We start from the raw sequence: 22,415 nt of genomic DNA on the forward strand, positions 1-22,415 counted from the left end.
TCCACATTATTTGATTTCCTTGTCTGATGGTTGGTGGTGCATGATAGTGACTACTGTTCTTTATCCCTTTGCTTACTCGCCGAACCCCCAGGACCTGTCTAAATTGATTTCTTTCTAGTCCTTGCCCACTAGAATGTAAGCTCCATGAGGGGAAGGATTATGTTGATCGTGTTCCCCTTGGTGTCTGGGACAGTGCTGCAGTGAGTGAGTGAGGGGTCCTGTGTCTTATCCCAGCTCTGCTCTTTGTGTCTTTTCTTGCTCTTGCCTTTTTATGGCTACACATTTCCTCATCTCCCTTGGGTCACAACACTCCCATCTACACTGGGGCAGACGTAAATTGGCTCTGTCATTATTTTCCTCCTTAAGCTGGCAGGCAGTTCCACATGGCCAGAGGGGCACAGTGGATACAGGACAGGATTACAGGAGGAAAACTCCTCTCTTTCCTGGCCAAGTCCAGCAGAGTCATCAAGGTAGGTCCCTTCTCTGAGCCTTGTTCTCTTTACCTGTCAAGGAGAGACAGTACCTCCCTACCTGCCTCACAAGGTGGGGAGGTACCATTTGAGGAAAGCTTTGTAGAATGCACTATAATGTGCATATGTATGCTTGTCTGCCTTTCAAGGACCAGGACACCCCAGGTGGGAGCAGGCTGACCCAGGGAGCTGATTTTCTAAGCTCCTCCTTCAACATGACAGTCTTGTGAAGTGGGTGATGCTATCCTATTTTAAAGATGAAGATAATGAGGGGCGCCTGGGTGGTTCAGTCGTTGAAGCATCCGACTCTTGGTGTCTGCTCAGGTGGTGATCTTAGGGTCCTGAGATCGAGCCCCGTGTCGGGCTCCACTCTCAGTATAGAGTCTGCTTGAGATTCTCTCCCTCTCCCACTCATGCTCGCTCTTTCTCTGAAATAAATAAATATTTAAAAAATGATGAAGATAACAATTCTCAGGGACACAGAATTTTACTCAGAATTATTCACAAAGTAAAGGCAGAGCTTAGACATAGATCATCTGATGACAAATCTAGCCTTTTCACCATCCAGCATCTGTAAGATTGGAGCATGGGAGAAATGGCCATTGTGCCTTGGCCCCAGATTCTGGATGGTGAGCCTGATCACATGTGTTTTGAACATCTCTGTAATTTGTTAATGTGTGACACCATAAACTTGTACTAGTGTTAACCTGACTTAGTATTAGAATCGTATTCAATTGATAGATTTTTCTTCCCTGTCAAACACAGCACAACTAGTTAGGTCAGAAGTTACTTATTTTTTGGAACATGCTGATTAAAAAAGGGTTGACATTGAATGACAGAAGAGCTGATTGGATGGGGCAGAGCCTGCATTTACATATGGACCTTGAGTCTGACCTGGATTTGCAGGCTGTCCTGTGGCATCCCAATATACAGAGCAGGATGCCTGCCTACCTACCTGTTCCTCCCACATGAGGTTTCACCATTGATTGGGTGCTGGATCCTCACCAAGGCGATCTATGTTCTCGCTTCCAGGGAGTCTCAAGTGAACCTGTAAAGACTCTTCAGTTACCCAACAGGACCTTGTGCAGCTGCATGTGGAAATCAGGATAATTCTGGCATTTCTGAGAGCATTTTAATAGAGCACTGATTACAGATTGCAGGCACCTGGTGGTGTTTTTGTACTGTGGCTGAAGGGTGCAGTTCCAAAGACCAGAACTGGGCTTGACAGATTCCTATTTTCCTATTCTGTTGTTTCCCAGGGCCTGGAATTAGGTACTAAGAAACTCTTAACAGCAGTTGATCCAGGCTCTTGGCATGGTTAGCATGTGCTTTCAGGAGACCACCAAAACCAGAGCATTAATTCCCAGGCTGATAATGGACATGTGACTTTGCCCAGGGCGTGTTCTCCTTCCAGTGGCTCCAAGCACTGAGACTGGAGGAGGGGCTCGTTAGTTGGGGTCAGCACAGAGACCTATGGCTTGGCACTTGGCCGAAACTATTCTGTGCTTCTTGGACTGTCTCGAGCTGCTCTACTTGGGCTGGCCATCATTGCTTTTGGCCTTGACAACCAAATGAAAAAGCATAAACTGTGAAAAGTCAAGAGAATAAAAGGTGATAGCCAGAAGTTGAGGTTTTGAAATCAATGGGTAGAGGTATTCTAGTCCAATACTTAATTTCTTGCCAATTCATAAGAAAAAGAATGAATCTGAGAAGAATCCTCGCTGTGATAAATCAGGTTTTCTCTCTCTCTCCACCTCCCTCCTGGCATTCCATGTGGTCTCACCTTCCACAAACTTGGGATGGCTCTAATAACTTTGCTTGAAAGAGCATTGCAGCTGAGTGGAGAGCAGTGGCCAGCCCTAGTCGTGGCCTTACTGTGATTTGGAATTTCCCTCTGGACTTCGGCCTTCTTATGATTTAAGGGAGAGAATTGGTGTGCTAGACCATCACTAAGATCACTTCAGCTATGAATTTTTTTCAGCATAAGAATGCCAGCATATTAGCTTGCCATGCCTTTCAGCTGAAGTAGAAGCTGCCAGTGGGTGGGGCCCAGAAAGGTGTCAAGGAATGGTTGTTGGTTAGCTCATCTGGAAGGTCTTGCTGAGATCCTTCTCAGTCCAGTCAAGTGGATGGAATTCCCCTTGCCAGCCTTTTAATTTTGTGAGGGCCAGGGCATTGCTGCTAGGGAAGCAACTCTGGTTTCTAGAGGCACTGGCCACAAAAGATAGAAGGCACAGAGAGAGTATGAGGAAGGAGGTAACAAGAAGGGTCCCATTTGTGCTTCTGAGATGCCAGAGGGGGGTAATACAGCAAAGGAAGTGGAAAGAGGAGTTTCCCTTGAGAACCAGCAGCAACCTTTGAAATAAGTGCCTTTCATATTTAAACCTTTTCCGGTTTGGGAAATAGCCTACAAGGTTCATAAAACTGCCTTGTGGCAGCCATCCAAGACCCTCCCAGGACTCCTGTTGTACAGTGCTGGTCTCCGAAGGAGGGGAGTGAGCAGCTGTGATGAGACTTTGGTGGGCATTGTTCTGTTTACGGAGACAGACCTATTGTAGCCTCCCTCCTGCCGTATTACCAACTCCCCAGGTTTTTACTTGTGGAATCAAAACAAGCTCTATTCTAACGAGACTACGTGATCCTCTCTGCCAACTACACAGCATGAGATGCATAACTAAGATGAACAGATATCCAGAAAGAATGACTTCAAACTACAGCCTGATTCATTATCTTTTTAGGGGCTGGGCAGAGATATAATAACAGTATTTTGTCCACCAGAAAGCAGGGCTGATCAGAGGTAAAACTGTGAAGGCGATGAATTTGTTTTGATTTACCTGGAATGCATTTCTGCCTCACTTTTCCCGACCTTCTTCACTTCTTCAATGAGATGTTCCAAAGACTCCTGGAATCAGCGCTTCCTAGGTTCAAGTCCCTGCTCTGCCCTTTGAAAGCCGTGTGAATTAGAGCAACTTGCTTAACGAATCTGAGCCTTAGTTTCCTCTTTAGTAAAATGGAATCTTCCCCTCAGCCCCAGTACAAACACATCAGTGAGGATTTTCAAATGCCAAAGTCCCATATCTAAGTATTTGTATCTCATGTCAGACTTGGAGGCAGCTGATGGGGAAAGCTTTTGGAGGTTCGGTGGGAATCTTTCCAGCACCGGTCACATTATACTGCACACGCACACAGTCATGAAGTGGACCATCGGGGAGACCAATTAAAGTTAAAATTACAGTCCTTGGCAGATCTTCATAAGCTGGAAGAGTTTGATGACCTTCTTGAAAATCTTCTATGTGAAATTGAGACATTGAAGGAGACATTCTCTCCCTTTGCCCCTCCACCACTCCCCCTGCTCACACTCTCTCTGTCTCTCTCTCTCCCAAATAAATATTGAGGGCTGAAAGAGGAAATCATTAGCAAAGACTGCATTGTTTCAGGCAGATTGGCCCTCTGAGGGGATTGTAAGGGTCAGGGGTGCTGACCAAGTAATTCCTGGTTAACTGGTTTAGGTTACCTTCCTGGGGGGCCAAGACAGCAGTTAGGTTAGATATTCAGTCTTGGTTTGCTGAAGTGGGGGTTTAGCACAAGTGACTCTGTTTGGGGCCTGCTGTCCCTTTTAATATCTTCCACTTTCTTTCATGGATGGGCTTAGTGTTTGCCTGGCTCTTCAGTGCAAGTAAAAGAAACATACTGATTTAGCAAGCAGTGCAGAACATAGCACATAATTAAAATGTTTATTTTCACGTTGTCTATCCTCATGTGGCTTTGTCCCTGTTTGGTTGGAATAGATTTGTCAATTGCCAGTGTGGTCTGCTATAAACAATGCTCTCCAGGCCAGTATATTGTTTTCTTAGCTTGCCAACTAGCTGTTGGACACCATGGGGATGAGTGCTCAGAAACTGAGACATGCCAACAATTTGAGCTCCTTTTGTTTGTTTTCTCTCACAACCCTTTGTACTTTCTTTGATATGATTAAATTCGTTTTTAAGGCCTGCTCACATTGTGGATTGACAGTCCTGTCATAATCCAATGAGTGCACCCCAGCCCGCCCTTCCCTGGTGCTTTATTTCTACCCGTTACTGTAGCGTTGGTATATAGGGACTAAAGAACCAATTTAAATTACCCCTTGGAATTTAAACTTGTGAATGTTGTGGTTCTAATATAGACTGAATCCCTCAGAGTGGGTGATACTCGTAAACTCTTCACATCACCTTGAAAAATCCTCCAAATGGCATGTTTCTGGCAGTGTTGGTGGTGGTGGTTTTGGCTTTATTATTTGTTAAAGTTGGAATATAATGATTGACAAGAAGGTTAACAAGTCCACCCACAATATAAACAAACTTGGGTAAACACAGGTCTTGGGGTCTGGGTGTAGAACAGAGTTTGTTCTTTGAATATTAAACCAGCAAGAATAATGTGCTTACTGAACATATAAACACGGAAAGAGGAGATGAAAATAGTCTAGATTTATAACTGAAGCAGACGTGAGTCACTGGCTTTAGAGGATCCTGTGAACATGATGTCTCCTACACAAGAAGGGTTAGTATATACAGGAAAAGAAAGCCAACCAAGTCTCATAGTGCTTGGTAGCCTAATGGGAAAAAAGCTCCCTCTTTCCCTTCCTTAAGGAGTTAAACTGTATTTTAGGGTTTTTAAAGGTTTCCTACACTTAAAAAATCTAAGTAAGCCATGACCAAGGCTGCTGTGCATGGTTGTGCTGTTTTTGCATTGCTCCAAAGATGTGTGTGCAAGGGAGAAAGTGCAAGCTGACATGTGGCTGGTATTCTGTTCACCCAGACCATGGGCCCTGGTGTGGAGCTGCACTGGCTCAGACGAAAGGGGCCATTTTCTTCTCACAGAAATGCCTCCCGGGCCTTGTCACCATTCACAGCATTTGCTCCTTTTCCTCACAGCTCTTTGGAAGTGGGAATTTACCCAGTCTCACCTTTGGGATCCAAGCACCATGTCTGGACTGGAACTGAGAAGAAAGTCAGACCAATAATTCGATGTCAGCAATATATATTTTGATATGTCTTCCAATTTGAGGAGAAAACGTGTATCTCAAAAACAAAATGTTTAAAGGAACACTCTAGTTAGATTAGGGAGGAATAAGAATACTGCCCTGCAGATTCAATTTTGACCTATTTTCTGGTTTTAAAATCTTAGAGGTATTCATATTAACATTTTGGCAAGCTTTTTTCTAGACATTTCTTTATGCATATAAATACACGCCTATAATTCATGAGCTCACTTTCTGTTTTATAACTTACTTGTTTTCACTCTATTATGTTATGGTCATTTTTCTCATATCTATGCCATGAATTTTGAAGACTATGTCAAATTCTATTAGGTGGTGGGCTATACTATCTTTAACCAGTGAAGATTGGCTATTGATGGATATTTAGATTGTTTATAATGTTTTGCTCTTAAAAATGAATCTGAGGTAAGCATGTATTTATAATACACACAGGCAAACACGCTCACATCATTTTCCCTAGTAGTAGAGTTGCTGGTTCAAGGAGTGAACCAAATATTACTCTCTGTGAGAAAAATTATAACTTCCTCATAATCCCTGGACCAATAGGGGTGGGTTAAAAATAGCATAGGTTACCATTCATAAAAACACATGCCTAAAAATCCTAATTTACAATCTTAAAGCAAACTTTGGGGGATACATTTAGCGGCTATCTTGATTCCACACTTGGAATTGAGTGTGGAAGTGTTTTGTAAATCATGCAATGCTGTACAAACCTCAGTGACTCATTACTAGGGCTTTAGAGAGTATCTGCCATGTACTCTCAAAAAATGTCTATGGCGTCTTATTTTATAAATAATTCATTAAATACAGAGGGAAAACCCCAAAGACAGTGGTTCTGAACTGGTTATATGGCAGAATAAACAAGGAGATCATCAAGAAAACAAGTCCAGGCCCTTGCCCCCTAGATCCCTCTGTGAGCAGGTCCTGGGCACTTCAGATGATATTGATGTACCATTCTTGTTCAGAATTTGTCCTTTATGGTATTTCTGTGTCTATCTACAAGTATTTTTCTCGCAGAATAGAGAATATTTTTAACTTTTATTCATTTTTATTTTCCTGTTTGGAAGTTTCCGGCTCCTTCCAGGATACTTTTAGAGGTTTTTATGTTTTTTGTTTTTTTTGTTTCTGTGGGGTTTTTGGAATTTTTTGTTGTTGTTGTTTGTTGGGTTTTTGTGGGGTTTTTTTGGTATGACTTACTGGTTTAGTTCTGATCTTTGTAAGACTTCATAAGACATCGGTTCTTGGTCTGCCATTCCCATATGGTTTCCTTCCACACAGCCCGTTCCACACACTTTGTTTCTATCATGAAGAATGAAGAGTGATGGACTTAGGGTGATTGCAATTTCCCACTTTGAATGTTATCACCAAATTAAAGTTATCTGTCTATTTTAGTGGTATATCAGACTCCCTCTTTAGATTCCACTAATACAAATTTTTAGTTTAGAGTAGTAATTGAACTAAATGGAAAATTGGCTGGTGGACTGAAATTTTTGTCTAACTTATTTAAATTTTCTGCTTGTTTGCATGCCATAGAGCAACTGAGATTTTCATCTTGAGAACTATCTTATTAAGGAGTGAAGTTGTCTAAGTAGAAATTTTGTGTATTTAGAGTCAGTAACTCTCATCTGAGTAAACTTTTATAAAGGAGCTAACTTGACCTCCAATTATCTCATTTGGCCTTAATATATAAAACCATAAAAAATAGATTTTCACTGCATAGCACATTGCATGTTTTCTAACTACCAAGTGAAGCGTTTGGATTTTGGAGCAAAATGAACATTTTTAGATTATTTTTAGGTTTAATGATTGCTTAATATCTGACTTGTAACATTTAGTGTTTATATACTGTGGAGTTGATGGAAAGCAATTTAACATTTCTCTGCTTTGGTTTCAGTACTTATAAAGTTGACCCATTTCTTGTCAAGGTAATTGTGTTTCTCTGTCAAGACCTGAGGCATAGAGAAGAAACAAATACAGTTAAGTGTGAATCTTATTTACCCTTTAGAATATTATATTGGGCAGTGTCGAGGGACGTTTGTGAGCAAGATGGGAGCAGTGCTGGGGCTATTTTAGGAGGCATCAGAATCATTCAGGCTAGTGATGATGAGAATCCTAACCAGAGGATGCAAGCATGAGAGGGAACTGGTGGAGTCCAGTTTACAGGGATTATATCAAATCTGCAGGACTTGGTGATTGGTTACTTATTATGGGGGAGGGGGGGTTGGAGGGTTTGAAGGAAAATGCAGAGTCCGGGTTAACTCTCAGTGAAATGCTCCATTGGCAGCTAGGTAAATGGATTTAAAGCCAGGAAGGCAGTGGGAGCTGGCTGCATGATTAGTGTCATCAGATTGAAGTTGGGTGTGTAGCATTTCAAACACAAAGTGGCAGTGCAGAGAGCTCCTTAGAGGATAACCTTAGTTCTCTCATTTCTAAGTTATTTGAGGTCACCTCACCAGAGTTCCTATGCACTAGAGAAAACCAGCTGATTCTCCCCCAGAGTCTCCCAGGCTGACATCACTTTCACTCTTAGCTTGGAAGAATCCTGAAACTTGATATCAGCTTGCTTTGAGTATATCCACCTCAGGGTCAAGTCATATTCACTGGTTAAAGAAGGTGTGTCTAAAACCAGGGATTCCAGTTACTCATTGGCAATGGGAACATAACTGCTGTCCAGTCCAGAATACTTGTATCGGCACATCCAGTGCCAAAAATGTGATCAGAAGATTGCATGCTAAACATGGCGCCCAGACAGGGACGTTCCTGAGGTTAGAGGAATCAGTTTGCCTTGATAATATTAAGCTAAATAGATGACTGTATTTCACTGAAGGGGCTCTTGCTTTTCAGGTGAGAAATATTTGATGCCTGTGGGCTACACCCCCAGTCTGCATGATAGCTGCAAAGGGCGACTATGACTAAGGGCATCTGCAGTTTTTACTTGCTGGAGTCCCTAGCACTCTTCCTTATCTCCTGACCACAGAGGACAAGTGTCCGTTCCACTCCTGGAAACCAAAGATGTTAGTGTTGGAGGGCAGAACATCTTCCATCTGTACCCTTTACTTACATACTTCATCTGCTGAATCCTGAGGTCATAGGAGTTTACAGCTCCTTCTCTGAAGGTTAATCTCATTTCCTGGTTACTTGGGGGTGGAGGGCCCCCACTACAGTAGCCACGTACTAACAAAAGTGGATATGGATTAAGTGGCTTACAGCAAGAAGATAGATAGAAAAGCCCTGGGAAAGATTAAACTGAGATTAGTTTCTACAATTACCACTTAAGGCAGCCAGCTGCTTTGACTTGCAAATCATACTGTAGGTTGGTTTTTTGGATGGAAAAGCTTTGTAATTATAGCCTATAGAAGCTGTAGACCAGGAAGAGAAAAAACTTCCATGGTATTGTAGGGGAGGAAAACTAATTTTCCTTCTACCCTTCTGAGTTCTTAGCTGAGACTCCTATAATAAAAGACAGAGTAATAAGAGAAAAATAGACGTGTATTAGCACCTATACCTCATAGATGCTTGGGAGATACCCAGGAAAAAATGAGTAACTCTCTGAAAATCCTTGGAATTCAGGATTAAATACCATCCCAATAGGGAAAGGGGAGCAGGGATGTAGGCCTCTTAGGGGAGAATAAATAACTTTTAGGAAAGATTGAGGGCACCCTTAGAAGAACGCATGGAGAGTATGATAGTTTGTTAGAAAATCTGTCCTGGGTGTGGTATCCTCTTCTAGTCTCCTCTCCTGTGACAAGTGTCCATCTTCTCTGGTTGACAAAACTCTTGGATAGGGGACTTATTGAGTTCCTTTTAGAGGATCTGTCTTCAGGCAGATGAGGGGAGTTCAGACAAAGCCTGGACTCGCATTTGCTGTTTTTCAAATGCCTTCAGTTCAAAATAATCAAAATACTGAAGTGGCATATTTTGGGGTGGCATGTCCTGCTACCTTCAGCGCAATGTAGATTAGAGTATCTGTGGTCATTGGCAGACCACTGATGCCGTATTCATCTTGTTTTCTTATAGTGGGGTCCCAGCCTTGGGCTGAACATTGATTTACCAACAAGAGGTAAGACCTGATAAAGCTGCTTGCTTGAATCAAGAGAGAAGATCCTGTACCTCTCATCCTGTATTCTTTCCCAAGAATACATAATGACCTTTCCATCCCATAGTTCCTCATTAGGGTGTTGGCTTTAAATTAGGTGGCAGGGTAGCTGCATGAGAACCAGTTAGAGAATCGTTTAAAACACAAATTCCACTGTACATTCCCATTCCCAGGATGGTGTTAAAAACATACACACATGCATGCAATCACATAGGGCTGCTAATATCATTGTTCTGGACAAAAACTTTTGACAGTTTCCCATAGAATGCATCTAGTAATCTCCTACTAGTGAGTTTCCTGAGGGTGAAGTCTATAAATTCCTCATCCTGAAAACAATACAGAGCCTTTCATAAAATAGACCGTGTATCCATATTTAGAGAGTTTCATACCATGAATGAGGAAAAAGCTTTGGTAAAGTTGAGTTTCTCTTTAGACAAATTCCTTCTGGTATGGATGGCTACATTTACTCAGTTTCTACAAGCTCAGAGGGTCTTTTATTTTTCATACTATAGTAGGAGAATTAATTAAAATTTTCCATTTTTAAGAGTTTATTATGATTCATGCACCAGAATAAGAGATTTGCATATACTCTTCCATTTAATTGTTTCAGTAGTTCCATGAGGTGGGTGAAGATCTTTCCCAGTTGCAGTTAGTAAACTAAGGAGTCTGGAACTTTAAGAGATTTACCCAGTCATATGTAGGTCTTCGGTATTGCTGCAATTTGAACCCGGGTTTGTTTTGATTCCAAAACCTGTGCTTAGTGAAGTTACTGGTTTTATCTTTCCTGTTATTTGTCATGTCTTGTTTGTTATTGTGCTTGACTACTAAATATCAGTAGATTAAAAAGGGGCAGGGGGAACATGAGTGGCACAGTCGGTTAAGCATCCAACTCTTGGTTTTGGCTCAGGTTGTGATCTCAGAGTCCTGAGATTGAGCCCCCTGTCAGACTCCACTCTCACTGCAGAATCTACTTGAGATTCTCTCTCCTTCTCTCTCTGCCCCTCTCCCCATGCGCTCACACACACACGTGTGCATACTCTCTCTAAAATAAATAAGTAAATCTTAAAAACAAAAATAGTAAAAGGTCATTTCCATTTCTTAACAGTTTCTCAAAAGAAGAACAGAATTTTCTAAGAGTTTGGTAAAACATGCATGCTCCTTTTTTTTTTCTGGCAAATTTTACACAATCACAATCAAATGATAGCTTTTTATTTCTTTTAACCATAATTTTAGAAAAATGTGAATCCAGGATAGGAAAGCAAAAGCCATACCCAGTTGGAAAGGCACCAGTCAGAGAATGCCTGGTGAGTTTGGGGATATGACGTGTTTTCTGCGTTGCTTATAGAATGTTGGAAGCTGCTGTCCTCCTGCTGGCTTTCTCTCACATGTCCCCAAAGGATGAGAAGTGAGAGGCCTTGTTTCTCTCTCTTTTTAAAAATGTCCCTGTGAATTATAACACCCTGCCTAGGAAAGTCACTGGGTAAATCGTGGTGGGGGGAATTCTCTTTGCTAACTTCTGGGAAATCACAGGGTATCAGTTAGTTGTCAGCACACTGAAAGCCAGGCCCCCTACACTGTTGTCATAATGTTCTCAGCCAGGATGAAGAACCTGGTGGTAATGATAAAATGTCATGATCAGAGCACGAATAGATCTGGGTAGAACTCTGTAATATGTAGTGGAGATATTGGTGGATATAATAAAAAGCAACACTTTATATTCTTTATTCTTGGTGCCACTAAGAAAACCTGTTCTGTTACAGAATTGAAACTAGGAGAATTTTTTTTTTTAAGCCAGAGGAATGCTCTTTTAAAATATATCTCTTTCCTACAACAAACTTGCTGATGGATAGCTATCTTGGTGTATTGTTTGTGAATCTTGCATTGGGAAGGATGATCCCAGGTTTTCCCTCATAAAGCAAAACCTTTGATGTAGTCAGCAGTGAACTCCTGGAGAACAGAGACCACGTCCTAAGTATTTCTCGTATCTCTAATACTGAGCCTAGAAATGGCACATAGTAGGTGTTTGCCAATTGGCTCAATTTTACAGCAGGCTAGCCAACTCTTTGAGCTGCTGTTTCCATATATAGCTGTGCTGTTGATCCATTTGCAGGCTCTCTGAATACTTGGTACGACGACCCACATGGCCAACCCACAGGCTCTGTCTGCACCTCTAGCTCTGATGTGTTAGTTAAACAAATGTTGGTTACTGATTAAGACATAGACCATGACCAGGATGATGGGATAGAAAACGTTTACTCGAGTTGCTGTTGAGGTTTTTGGATGAAAGGGTTAAAATTCAGACTGATCTTGAATATAATAGACACAAATAAGCAGAATTAAGACCATTAGGGAGGTATAACTTCTGGAAAACTAAATATACCATGGGGACTGTATATATGTGAGTTTGGTAGCAGGGAGAGGAGGGACTCATTGTGAGTCAGCAACATACTGCTTTATCTTCCTAATTATTGGGCAGACATTGCCAGTTACCCACAGGAGCATAACATGTGGGAACTGCTGGGTAACATTTCCAAAATACTTAGCATTAGTCAGATATTTTTTTTAGAATTCTGTGTCCACTCTGGCTGAAGAAAAATGTGGAGAATTTGTCAAGGGTCCAGAGCATGGCAACTATATGCAGAAGAGCGCTGGAAAATAGGACCCACTGAAAGAGGCTAATAAATAAGGATTAATTATTTAGCGTGATCCAAAGCAGCTAACGGGTGATTAAATTAATGGTCTTCTGTTGCATGTAGGGTTATTATGTAGAAGATGATATAATTATTTCCACTGTGAATAGAATTAGGGAAATGGATTTACGTTAGAGTTAAAGGAGATTTTGAAGGAGCATAAAGAACTTCGTGACTTTAAGGATTGTTGGGTAGTGGAAAGACTGCTCAACTGGAAATGTGAAACCATGTTTCTTACGGAATAGGAATGGGGGTGGGTACTGCTCGCCAGTTACCTTTAGGTGCAACTGGGGTAGAGATTGATGAACTTTCTAGGTAACATTTCGTGCTGTTTATTTCTCGTTGCATTTGACATTTTCAGTGAGTACATCAGTATTCCTTTCTTGTTTGTATTTTTCACAGTTAATACAAATGGGAAGTCCTTGCTTTTAATGATTCTGCAGTGCGTTTCAAGCAAGGGAGCGAGTTTAAACGACAAATTGAAAATTACTTCACCTACAAATCATCTTGCCACTTACTCTGTTAGGAGCCTCACCATATTGTCAATTCAACTTGCCTTTTCCTTTTCTTCTTTAGAAAACTCGCTGTGTGCCCTCAGTTATTCCACAATGAGTGCCAAGTCTGCTATCAGCAAGGAAATTTTTGCACCTCTTGATGAAAGGATGCTGGGAGCTGTCCAAGTCAAGAGGAGGACAAAGAAAAAGATTCCTTTCTTGGCAACCGGGGGTCAAGGAGAATATTTAACATATATCTGCCTGTCAGGTAACGAAAACCAGACATTGAAATATTAAAACAGCTTCATTTTAAAACATTTAATTCTCAGGGGTCCAATAGGGTCATAGACCCAGCTTTTGTACACATCCGCTCTCCCACTCCTGTTTCCTGTTCTCTGTTGTCTTCACCCAATCCTTATTTACTAGTGGCACCTCTACTTTTGAGGTTGGTTTGTATGGGAAAGGTTAATGAAGTTCAATTTTAAATGTATTTTCCAGTTCATTGAGTGTTTCTGCTAAGGGTTTGACAGATTTGTTCGTCCAGACTTTCCTTCACGAAGACATTGATGGAAAGTGGGTTCTCCTCTAGGATTTTTTGTCTTAGAATAATCCCTGGACTTTGGGTAATTGTCATTACTAGCAACCTGAGTTTCACTGGCTTTCTTTTTCTTAACAGTTGCCAGTAATCAGTAATAGTTTGTCCCAAGATAAATATCAACACCTATGGAATGTGAAAAAGTAGACACAGCTCCCAAATCATTGCTTTGCCTGACAGCTATTCCTTGTCAGGAAAAGGCATCTGTTCTATTAAGCTTAGAATTTTGTTGGATTATTTTTTGTCTTCTGCTTGTGATTGTAGATGTGTGGGATTTACTGTGGATTCATACCAAGTTTTTGAGATAAAATTTGGATAAGTTTTCCATGGAGTTGCAGTGATGCTAATCTGAATACCTGGGGCATTTGTAACAGATCTGATAATAGTTCTATTAACTGGGCAATGAAAGGATTAAGCTTACCTTAATTCATCTTTTCTTACTTCCTTCATTTGTGGCTTGGGAATAAAACTTTATTTTTGGACCCATTTTTGGATTTTTTTTAAAAAATAAGCTTCTGATCATTTATCAGAATTCATTTCAGTGTGTAGATAGGTTTGTTCCAGAAAGAATATGTAAAGATTAAAGAAAAGAAGAATATGTAAAGATAATAAGACTGTAGCTTAGTTTATTTTATTTATATTTGTTAAAGATTTTATTTATTTATTTGAAAAAGCGAGAGAACACAAGCAGGGGGAGCAGCAGAGGGAGAGGGAGAAGCAGACTCCCTGCTGAGCAGGGAGCCCGATGGCGGGCTCAATCCCAGGACCCTGGGATCATGACCTGAGCTGAAGGCAGATGCTTAACCGACTGAGCCACCCAGGGGCCCCTGTATCTTAGTTTATAATAAAATGATAACATAACCTTTTGGTAAGAATATCTTTTCAGTGATTAGGAGAAAGCTTTTATTTAAATGAATGTGAGAGAATTGACCTTGAAATATTGGTCTTTCTTTCTGAATTCCAAATAAGGTTTAGATTAGTAAAATTTGGTTATAATTGGAGGACATTTGCATTCCCCTAGCACGCTGGGCAGTGCTTGGCATATAATAGGGCCTCAGTTAATACCTAATGACTAATTGAAAGAAAGAAGTAGCCTTTCCTGATTACCTTCCTAGTATTTTGTTCATGAGATTCAGGTCTTAAAAATATCTTCATATTCTTGGGCACCTGGGTGGCTCAGTCATTAAGCGTCTGCCTTCGGCTCAGGTCATGATCCCAGGGTCCTGGGATCGAGCTCCGCATCGGGCTCCCTGCTCAGCGGGAAGCCTGCTTCTCCCTCTCCCACTCCCCCTGCTTGTGTTCCTGCTCTCGCTGTCTCTGTCAAATAAATAAATAAAATCTTTAAAAAAAAAAAAATCTTCAAATTCTTAAATTTCAATTCTAGAGTTTTGCTTGCACCAATAATGAATAGAATGCATTAACAGTAAATGTTTGTGTATGTTTGGGCTGAGCCGAACATGAGCTGAGTAGGGACCCATAGTGATTCTCATTTTATTAATTTTTATTCGGTCTGTGTTTCATGGAGATTTCTTGAAGATGGGCAGTTAAAGAAAAGGTGGATGGTCTAGAAGTCCCTAGAGTTTTGCCTGGTACATACCTCTAACTGGAAAAGACTGCAGTCCTGTCTGCATGTGAGGCATATCCTGCTGTCAGCCTATTTCTGATCATGAAGTCTGCAAGAGTGAAACAGGGACTCTGCCTGCCTGTCTCGGAAATAGCAGAGCCATTTCCCCTGCCATGGGAGATCCTGACCCGGACTTATCCAATAACTGCATTTCCCTTGCTGATTACCCAGACTTCATGTTTAAAGTTTGAAACTATGAGAATTGCTTTTTCAGAATTCCCTTCTAATGGAGGAAAATTGTCCTGATAGTCTTTCTCCTTTGCATGGATTTGAACTGCAAGAGGATAGGTTGGTAAAGTAGATCTGACATTTAAGCGGATGGTTTAATGGAAGTTGGGGCAGGAGAAGGCCAGGCCAACTTTGACCCCCAAGTTTTTTGCATTTTGATTTTTCTTCTCATTGAGGAGGGAGCAGCCTTCTTTATCTTCTAACTTATGTGAAGCTTAGAGGCATATTGGTCACATCTCTGATAAGGTAATATTTTAATCAACAAGTAATTAATTACTCAGATACTTATTAAGTACTTTTTATGTGCTGAGCACTCTAGGCACAGCATACGGTTAGGAGAAAAACCCATGAAGCTTACTTTGTTTGATGGGGAAGGAGCAGTAGACATTAATCAACTAGTTATTAAAATAAATATGATTATTAACTGTGAAAAGGCTAAAAAGGAAAAAATGCAGTGATGGGAAAGCATGTGTGAGGAGAATTTGGCCTGGCTGGAAGAAGCCAGAGCTACGAGAAAAGTAGAACCTCCCTGGTTCTGAAAAGAGATTGTGTATGAGCCACGAACATTAAGCAGAGGGAAGGGCAGCCTCATTAAAAGACTACACAGGATTTTGAGTTGCTCCTTTTCTCCTACTCAATCTAAGGATGACCTCTTTGTAGCTCGAATCTCATAGGCGGCTGCAAAGTGGAAGCAGAGCCCTGGAAGGAGAGCATCTTTCCTGATATTAGTGTGAACCACCAAGCTTTCTGGGAGGCCAGGCTCTTCTGCTCTTGCGGTTTGCCTGATGCAAACCAGCTCTCCATTTGGAACGGGCAAAATTTGCTCAAATTAGGGCAATGTCTGCAAATAGTATTTAACCATTTTTCAAACAGAAGGGGTTAAATTTTTTTAAGGGAAGAATATCCCAGCTTTCAAAGCTTGCCAACATACGCATGTAAGCATGGGTATTTTATATATCCGGTGTCTTCCTGATTTTTGTGTGTGTGGATTTCACCACCACCACCACCCCGCCCCCAGTGTCTGGCAGAATTTAAAATCTGTGAGGTTGAGGTCTGTGATCATAAGAGTTACTATTTTTGGAGAGAATTGCATATCCTCTGGAGGAATCCAGAAAGATGCTGGAGCAGGGGAAATAAGATTATCTTTCTTGGGTTATTTAGCCGTGATTGTGTAAGGAGAGAAATAATCTCTGCAGTTCATTCACGGAGCCCCAGGATAGAATTTTAATGTTTCTCACTGGACTTCCCAAATGGCATCTTGAATGGTGTGCAGACGCTTATGTACTGACGTGCTTTGGTTTATTTGCATTCTTTTTTTTTTTAAAGGTTTTTTTTTTTTTTTAAGATTTTATTTATTTATTTGAGAGAGAGAGAGCACATGAGAGGGGGGAGGGTCAGAGGGAGAAGCAGACTCCCTGCTGAGCAGGGAGCCCGATGTGGGACTCGATCCCAGGACTCCAGGATCATGACCTGAGCTGAAGGCAGTCGCTCAACCAACTGAGCCACCCACGCACCCCGGTTTATTTGCATTCTTAAAGCCTGGGGTTTCCACTTTTTTTTTTTGGCAATGGCTAACACTAAAAAGACTGACAATACCAAGTGTTAGCAAGCATGTGGAGCAATTTGCCCTCTCACGCTTTGCTGGTGGCAATGTAAAAATGATATAACTGCTTTGGTCAACCGTTTGGCAGTTCTTTGTGAATTCAAACATGCACTTCTGACTCAGAGACTCTAGTCTTAGGTATTTACCCAAGAGAAATAAAAACGTGTCCACATAAAGACATGTACACAGAGGTAGATAAGTCTTATTTATAATAACCAGTAATCAGAACTCAGATGTCCATTGACATGTGAATGAATAAACGAATTATATTCTGTGCAGCAGAATGTTCCCTAAGGAATGAATTACCAGTGCATGCAGCAACCCATGGATTACTCAAAAGCCTTATGTTGTATTAAAAAGAAAAGGAAGAAAAGACTACATGCTGTATGATTCTATTTATATGAAATTCTGGAATGGACAGAATTTAAGCTGGAGTAACAGAAAAGCCCATTGGTGGTCGACAGGGTTGGGGTCGGGGACTGAGGGACTGACTATAAAGAAGCATGAGGGGATTTTTTGCAGTGGTGTAAGTGTTCTATATGTTGATCATGGTGGTGGTTTCTTGGGTGTAAACATTTTTCACAGCTCTTCAAAATGCATGCTAAAAATGGGTATCTTTTATTATATGTAAATATATCCCACAAAATCGATTAAAAAAAAAAACCTGTTACAGAGTCACTAGTTGGATGATTATAAGAGTTTATTGACCTTATCTCTAGCCTGCTCTGTTAGGAGAACAGAAACTAACCTCTCCTTTATACAAATGAGAAGTTATCCTAGGTGGCCTTTTTGAGCCCTCAGACAGAAGCAGGTATGCATCATGTAAACCTGAATTTGCATCAATCGGATCTAAATGTCAGTGCCTTCTAAACACCTTATAGCACCTGGCACATTGCCAAGTACAGATACACTATCCACTGTGCTTAAATAGAAGATGTTATTTAAATCTGTGGCTTACTACATACCTGATTAGACTTTGAAACTTAGAACTGTTAACTCATTCAAAGTATAAAGCGAGCCCCACCCACAACAATTTCTACAGTTGGTTGCCCCCTCCATGATATTTGGGTCCATAAAACTAAACTGGAAACATGCTAAGAAATTAAAAAGCAGTTTATTATTAGAGACCAGTTATCTACTGAACATTCCATCATTTCATGCTTAAAATCTATTTTCCTGATCCTAAGTGGATAAAAATCTTACCTTGGCTTCTACTCATTGTCCCCATAAAAAGAAGCGTGAAGAAATTTTAATTTTTGTGATTAATACATTCTTTTACATATTTTGTTGAAACAAAATCTTAATCTTTTGAAAATGACTTCGGATTTTTAGAGAGCAAGATTTTTTTATTTAAAAAACAGTTCTGAATGGTCTTTGGTGAAATAATTTATGTAAATGGATCCCCGATGGAAGGTAATGATGTGGGATGGGAGCCTAGAACCTGGCAGTACTGCTCTTTATCTCAGGGGCTGCCAATCCTAGGTGTTCCTTAGAATCACCTTGAGAACTTTTCAAAACCTGGATCGTGCTACTACCGCAGTCCCAGGGGTAGTGGTAAAACATACTGTATTTGGAAAGCATTATGCTGAAGATACTAACGCTGAGATTGAGAAGTCTTCTCGGTCTGCTTGACATAACGATACATTCTTGGTACTACATTCTATCCAAAACATACTTGTTAGTCTCTTTTGTGTTGACTGGCCATAGTCAAACCTCTGAATTTTTCTGGGCTTCACTTTATTCAACTGACAAGTTCAAAAGGTTCCTTTGGGTTCTGAGTCTGAGGATTTTGAACTCCTTGGAAGTTTTATGCCAGATCTTATTCCATACATGTCATGTAGGGAGAAATTCAGACTGTCAATAATCCAAATGGACACTTAAAGCATTCATGAGGGTTTGAGAGCATTCTTTATAGGTTGTTACTGGAATTGGGGTAAACAAAGTTAATTGTAAGTGATCTGGCATAGAAATTTTTTTTTAAGATTTATTTAGAGAGAGAGAGAGAGAGTGAGCAGTGGCAGGGATGGAGGGAGAGGGAGGAAATCTCAAGCAGACACCGCACTGAGCGCAGAGCCCAATGTGGGGCTCAGTCTCGCAACCCTGAGATCATGACCTGAGCCGAAATCAAGAGTCTGAAGCTTAACCAACCTCACCCAGGGGCCCCTAGAAAGAAATTCTTTTTATCCACTTTCTAATTCTGACTGGTTCTTATCACAAGGTCTCTAAATATTAGAAGAGAGAGAAGGGAAGAATACAAGACAGATGAAATTTGACCTTGATAGGAATGGTTTATTTAGGAATGGTGAATTGACTTTCCAAAAAGTTCTTATCCAGGATAATGAAAAAATCCACACCGAACTCAGAGGTATACAAATGTATTCACAGGGAAAGAAGAAATACAAAGCAAGTATAATAATGATATCTATTTATTATTCTTTATTACAGAAGTAGTAAATACTACTGAAACTATGAATCTTTCAGAAAATTATGTAGAAAAAAATAAAAATCATTTGTCTTGTTTGTATTATTTGTTGTAATGCCACTTAATCCTCACAACATTCCTATCTGTTAGGTGGTGTGTTCTTCATTTCACAGATGAAGGGACCAGTGTTCATCAAAAGTCACGACATCCCAGCTTCACCATTTTGGGAGTGACAGACTGGGAAATCCAGCCAGTCCTTTTTACCCAACTGGCCATGGTTGCACTGCCCTAGCACCTCATTTCTTCTGACTTAGGTCATGAAAGGGGTGTGCTATAGAGAGGGCCATGTTTTAAGGAGTAGATTCCTCCCTAACCCTTCAAAACTGATAAGACATTGAACAGTTTTGACCTACACTGTCTTATCACTTGGGAGGTTATTGACTAATAAACTCTCCTACATTTGTAATATGCATCTCTTTATTAGAGAGATTTGGCATATAAATCCAGCCATAAAACTTTAAGTCGCTCTAGAAGACAATGCAATAAAAAGTTATTTCTACTACCTTGATTATAATTCTTTCTAGATCCTCTTTTATTTTATAAAAATGCAGTATCCTGTTATACTTTCAATGGAGAATTGGGCTCTTTTGTGTATGTGCATAGACATATTAGATGAAAACGTTTGTAACAATAATCCTTGGTTAGGTGGAGTTAAAAGTAGGGAGAGGGTTTTCTGAAATGTCCTCTGGCCACATAGATCCTGCCATGCACTTATCACTTGATTCAGTGCGTAGTACAGTCAGGTTGGCACCGAGCCCACCTTTGAATTAGTGGTAGTAATAATACTAGTAGTAGTAATGGTATTTATTGGGTTCCTATATCATGCATGATCCCTTCTGCTTTACATATATTAACTCATTTAATCCTTACAGCAGTGTTACGAGGTAGATAACAGTACTGTCTTCATTTTGTAGATGAGGAAACTGAGCATATAGGAGGAAATTATCTTGCCCAAGATCGTCAGCTTATGAGTTACCAAACAGGGATTTGAACCCAGGTAGTTTGATTGGGGATCTGTATCCCCTTAGCCACTGTGCTCTCCTCCCACAGAAGAATTTTATGAGAGAGAATTTCCCAAACCAGACCTCCTTTCTGTCCCTCCTTCCACAACTTTAGTGATAATCCTGTCTTGGTATTACTCTGCCTTCCTACGGCCTTGGTTGGTTTCGGCTGGATGGTGACGGTCCTATACGCCAATACCCAGACTGTTAAGAAAGCATATCAGAATGACAGTGGGTGTGTTTGACTCTCAGAGAAAATTCGGAGAGGGAAATTCTGAGAGGCTCCTGACAGGAACACTGCCATGTATGAACTTGTTTTGTTCAGTTATGTAATAGAAAAAAAGTGGATGTCTGAACATTTTTTTAGAGCCTGCTTGGTGGTTCTAGAGCTCTTCCTGTGAAAACTGGTGGTAATAATATTTGTGTCTCCTAAAGCCTTGTGAATAGGACATTCCAAAAATGGATAACTAAGCCCTTAACAGGTATTATCTCATGTAATCCTCACAGCGGTCTTGTGATGTGGCTTCTGCTTTGCAGACGAAGTAGCCAAGGTGTCAGGTGGGTGAGTGCACGGCGCAGGGCCCGGCGGCTGGAGAGCCCACGGTGCAGGGACAGACGTCCGGACGTCTGGGCCCATGGCCCTCCAAAGTGTGCACGCTTTTTAATTTGTTTTCCAGGACAGGGCTCGGTCTGAGAAACAGAACTCTCCCCTTCCTTAAAAACAATGTGACAGCATTCCTTGAGCAAAGTGTTTTAATCTCTGAGGGTTTAGAGGATATGCTGTCAACCACTTGAGCTTTTCTAGTGGTTTAGCACGCCAACGGAGTTTTCTTTTTCCATTCTCTCATGTATGCGTTCCAGTACTAAAGCCAGATGGAAACAAGGGAAAACTCTTGACAGAGACTGGTGCCAAAACATTTCATTTAAAAAGGAAACTCCATCTGTGTGCTCTTCTACCACACAGCCCACTGTTAAGAGCAGGAATCTCACAGCGGATTCACTTATGTTCAATTTGATTAATGTTGACTGATGGCAAAGGTAAGAGCAAGCATCGGTTAGGGCGATTACAAACTGAGGCAGCTCTGCTTTCTCGAACATGGCCGGTAGGCCGCTGTGTACCTGGCAGCAGCCACCAACCAGGAAGGCAGGGTCTGAATCCATGCAGATGCCCTCTTTGGTGGTGGTGATTGTCTGAGTTGCCGCTTGTAGAAGTTGGTGCTCTTTGCTGTTACATTGCAAGTTGAACATCATCAGGATTTCATGTATGGGTCGTGTAGTCAGACACACTCCAGGACGCTGCCAGTCACTGCTACTCCCTGCTTTCTTCTATCCCCAGCTGTACAAAACACAGGCTTCCTGGTAAGACTGACGGAGGGGGAAATACTGGCTGTATTAGCTCTTTGAGACTCAGTTTTCTCATCTGTAAAATGGAAATAATATCTATGTCCCCCAAGGGCTTTTAAAAGATGAACTGAACAATATCTGTATGTAAATAAGGCCTGATACATGGGAGGTCTTCAGCTTTATGAGCAACGTTATTATCTGGACATTAAATGGGACACCCATCTCTCCTGCCATACAAAAGTAATTCATCTGCAGTTTTTTTTAGAAAACACATTAATACACGTCTATGACAGGCTTCTGTGACCCATGTCACAGAAGACAGAACCACAGGAAAGCCCAGATTTGTCTTGGCAGTTTCCTCCCTCACCTTCCATATTTTTTTTCCCTTTCCCTCTCAAGCTTGCTTTCCCCTCCCCTCTTTGTCCTATCCCTGCCAGGGAGCTCACGGTCATCCTGGCTCCCGATTTCTAAACCAAGCTTCTCTTAATTCTCTATGTTGCAAAATTATTCTGCACCAGCCCCTGCCAACCTAGAAATGGAGTGGGCAGGGTGGGGGGCACATCACACTTGTGTTTCTGGAAGTCTGAAGATTTCCCCTCTGATTTCATGGGTGTTTGTGCCTTACTGGGTATACTGGATGCTGAAGTCGTTGTGTTTAGGACTCTTTATCCAACTTTGTGGGGAGTTAGAACTGGCTTAGTTGATGGAGTTCCTGTCCCTGAAATGGGAGATGTTATTTTCCTACACCTA

General features: G+C 41.1%; 1 protein-coding gene across 8 annotated transcripts in view; it reads left to right on the plus strand.

Moving 5' to 3' along the window:
* STXBP6 (syntaxin binding protein 6) overlaps positions 1-22,415 on the plus strand; it is a 267,054-nt gene that overhangs the window by 59,048 nt on the left and 185,591 nt on the right. For 5 of the 8 annotated variants that reach the window (XM_081830665.1, XM_081830664.1, XM_081830666.1 and 2 more), the window contains one exon: positions 12,871-13,056. The exons of 1 other annotated variant lie outside the window; for it this stretch is intronic. In XM_081830665.1, coding sequence (XP_081686791.1) covers positions 12,903-13,056 — 154 coding nt within the window. In that variant the 5' untranslated portion in view covers positions 12,871-12,902. Of the gene's footprint in view, positions 1-9,545; positions 9,569-12,870; positions 13,057-22,415 lie in introns of those variants that run through there. 2 more of the 8 variants (XM_031034795.2, XM_081830669.1) reach the window with 2 other exon arrangements.

Source organism: Leptonychotes weddellii, chromosome 9 (genome assembly GCF_054177405.1).
Source record: "Leptonychotes weddellii isolate Sample4059 chromosome 9, ASM5417740v2, whole genome shotgun sequence".
NCBI classification, from domain to species: Eukaryota; Metazoa; Chordata; class Mammalia; order Carnivora; family Phocidae; genus Leptonychotes; species Leptonychotes weddellii.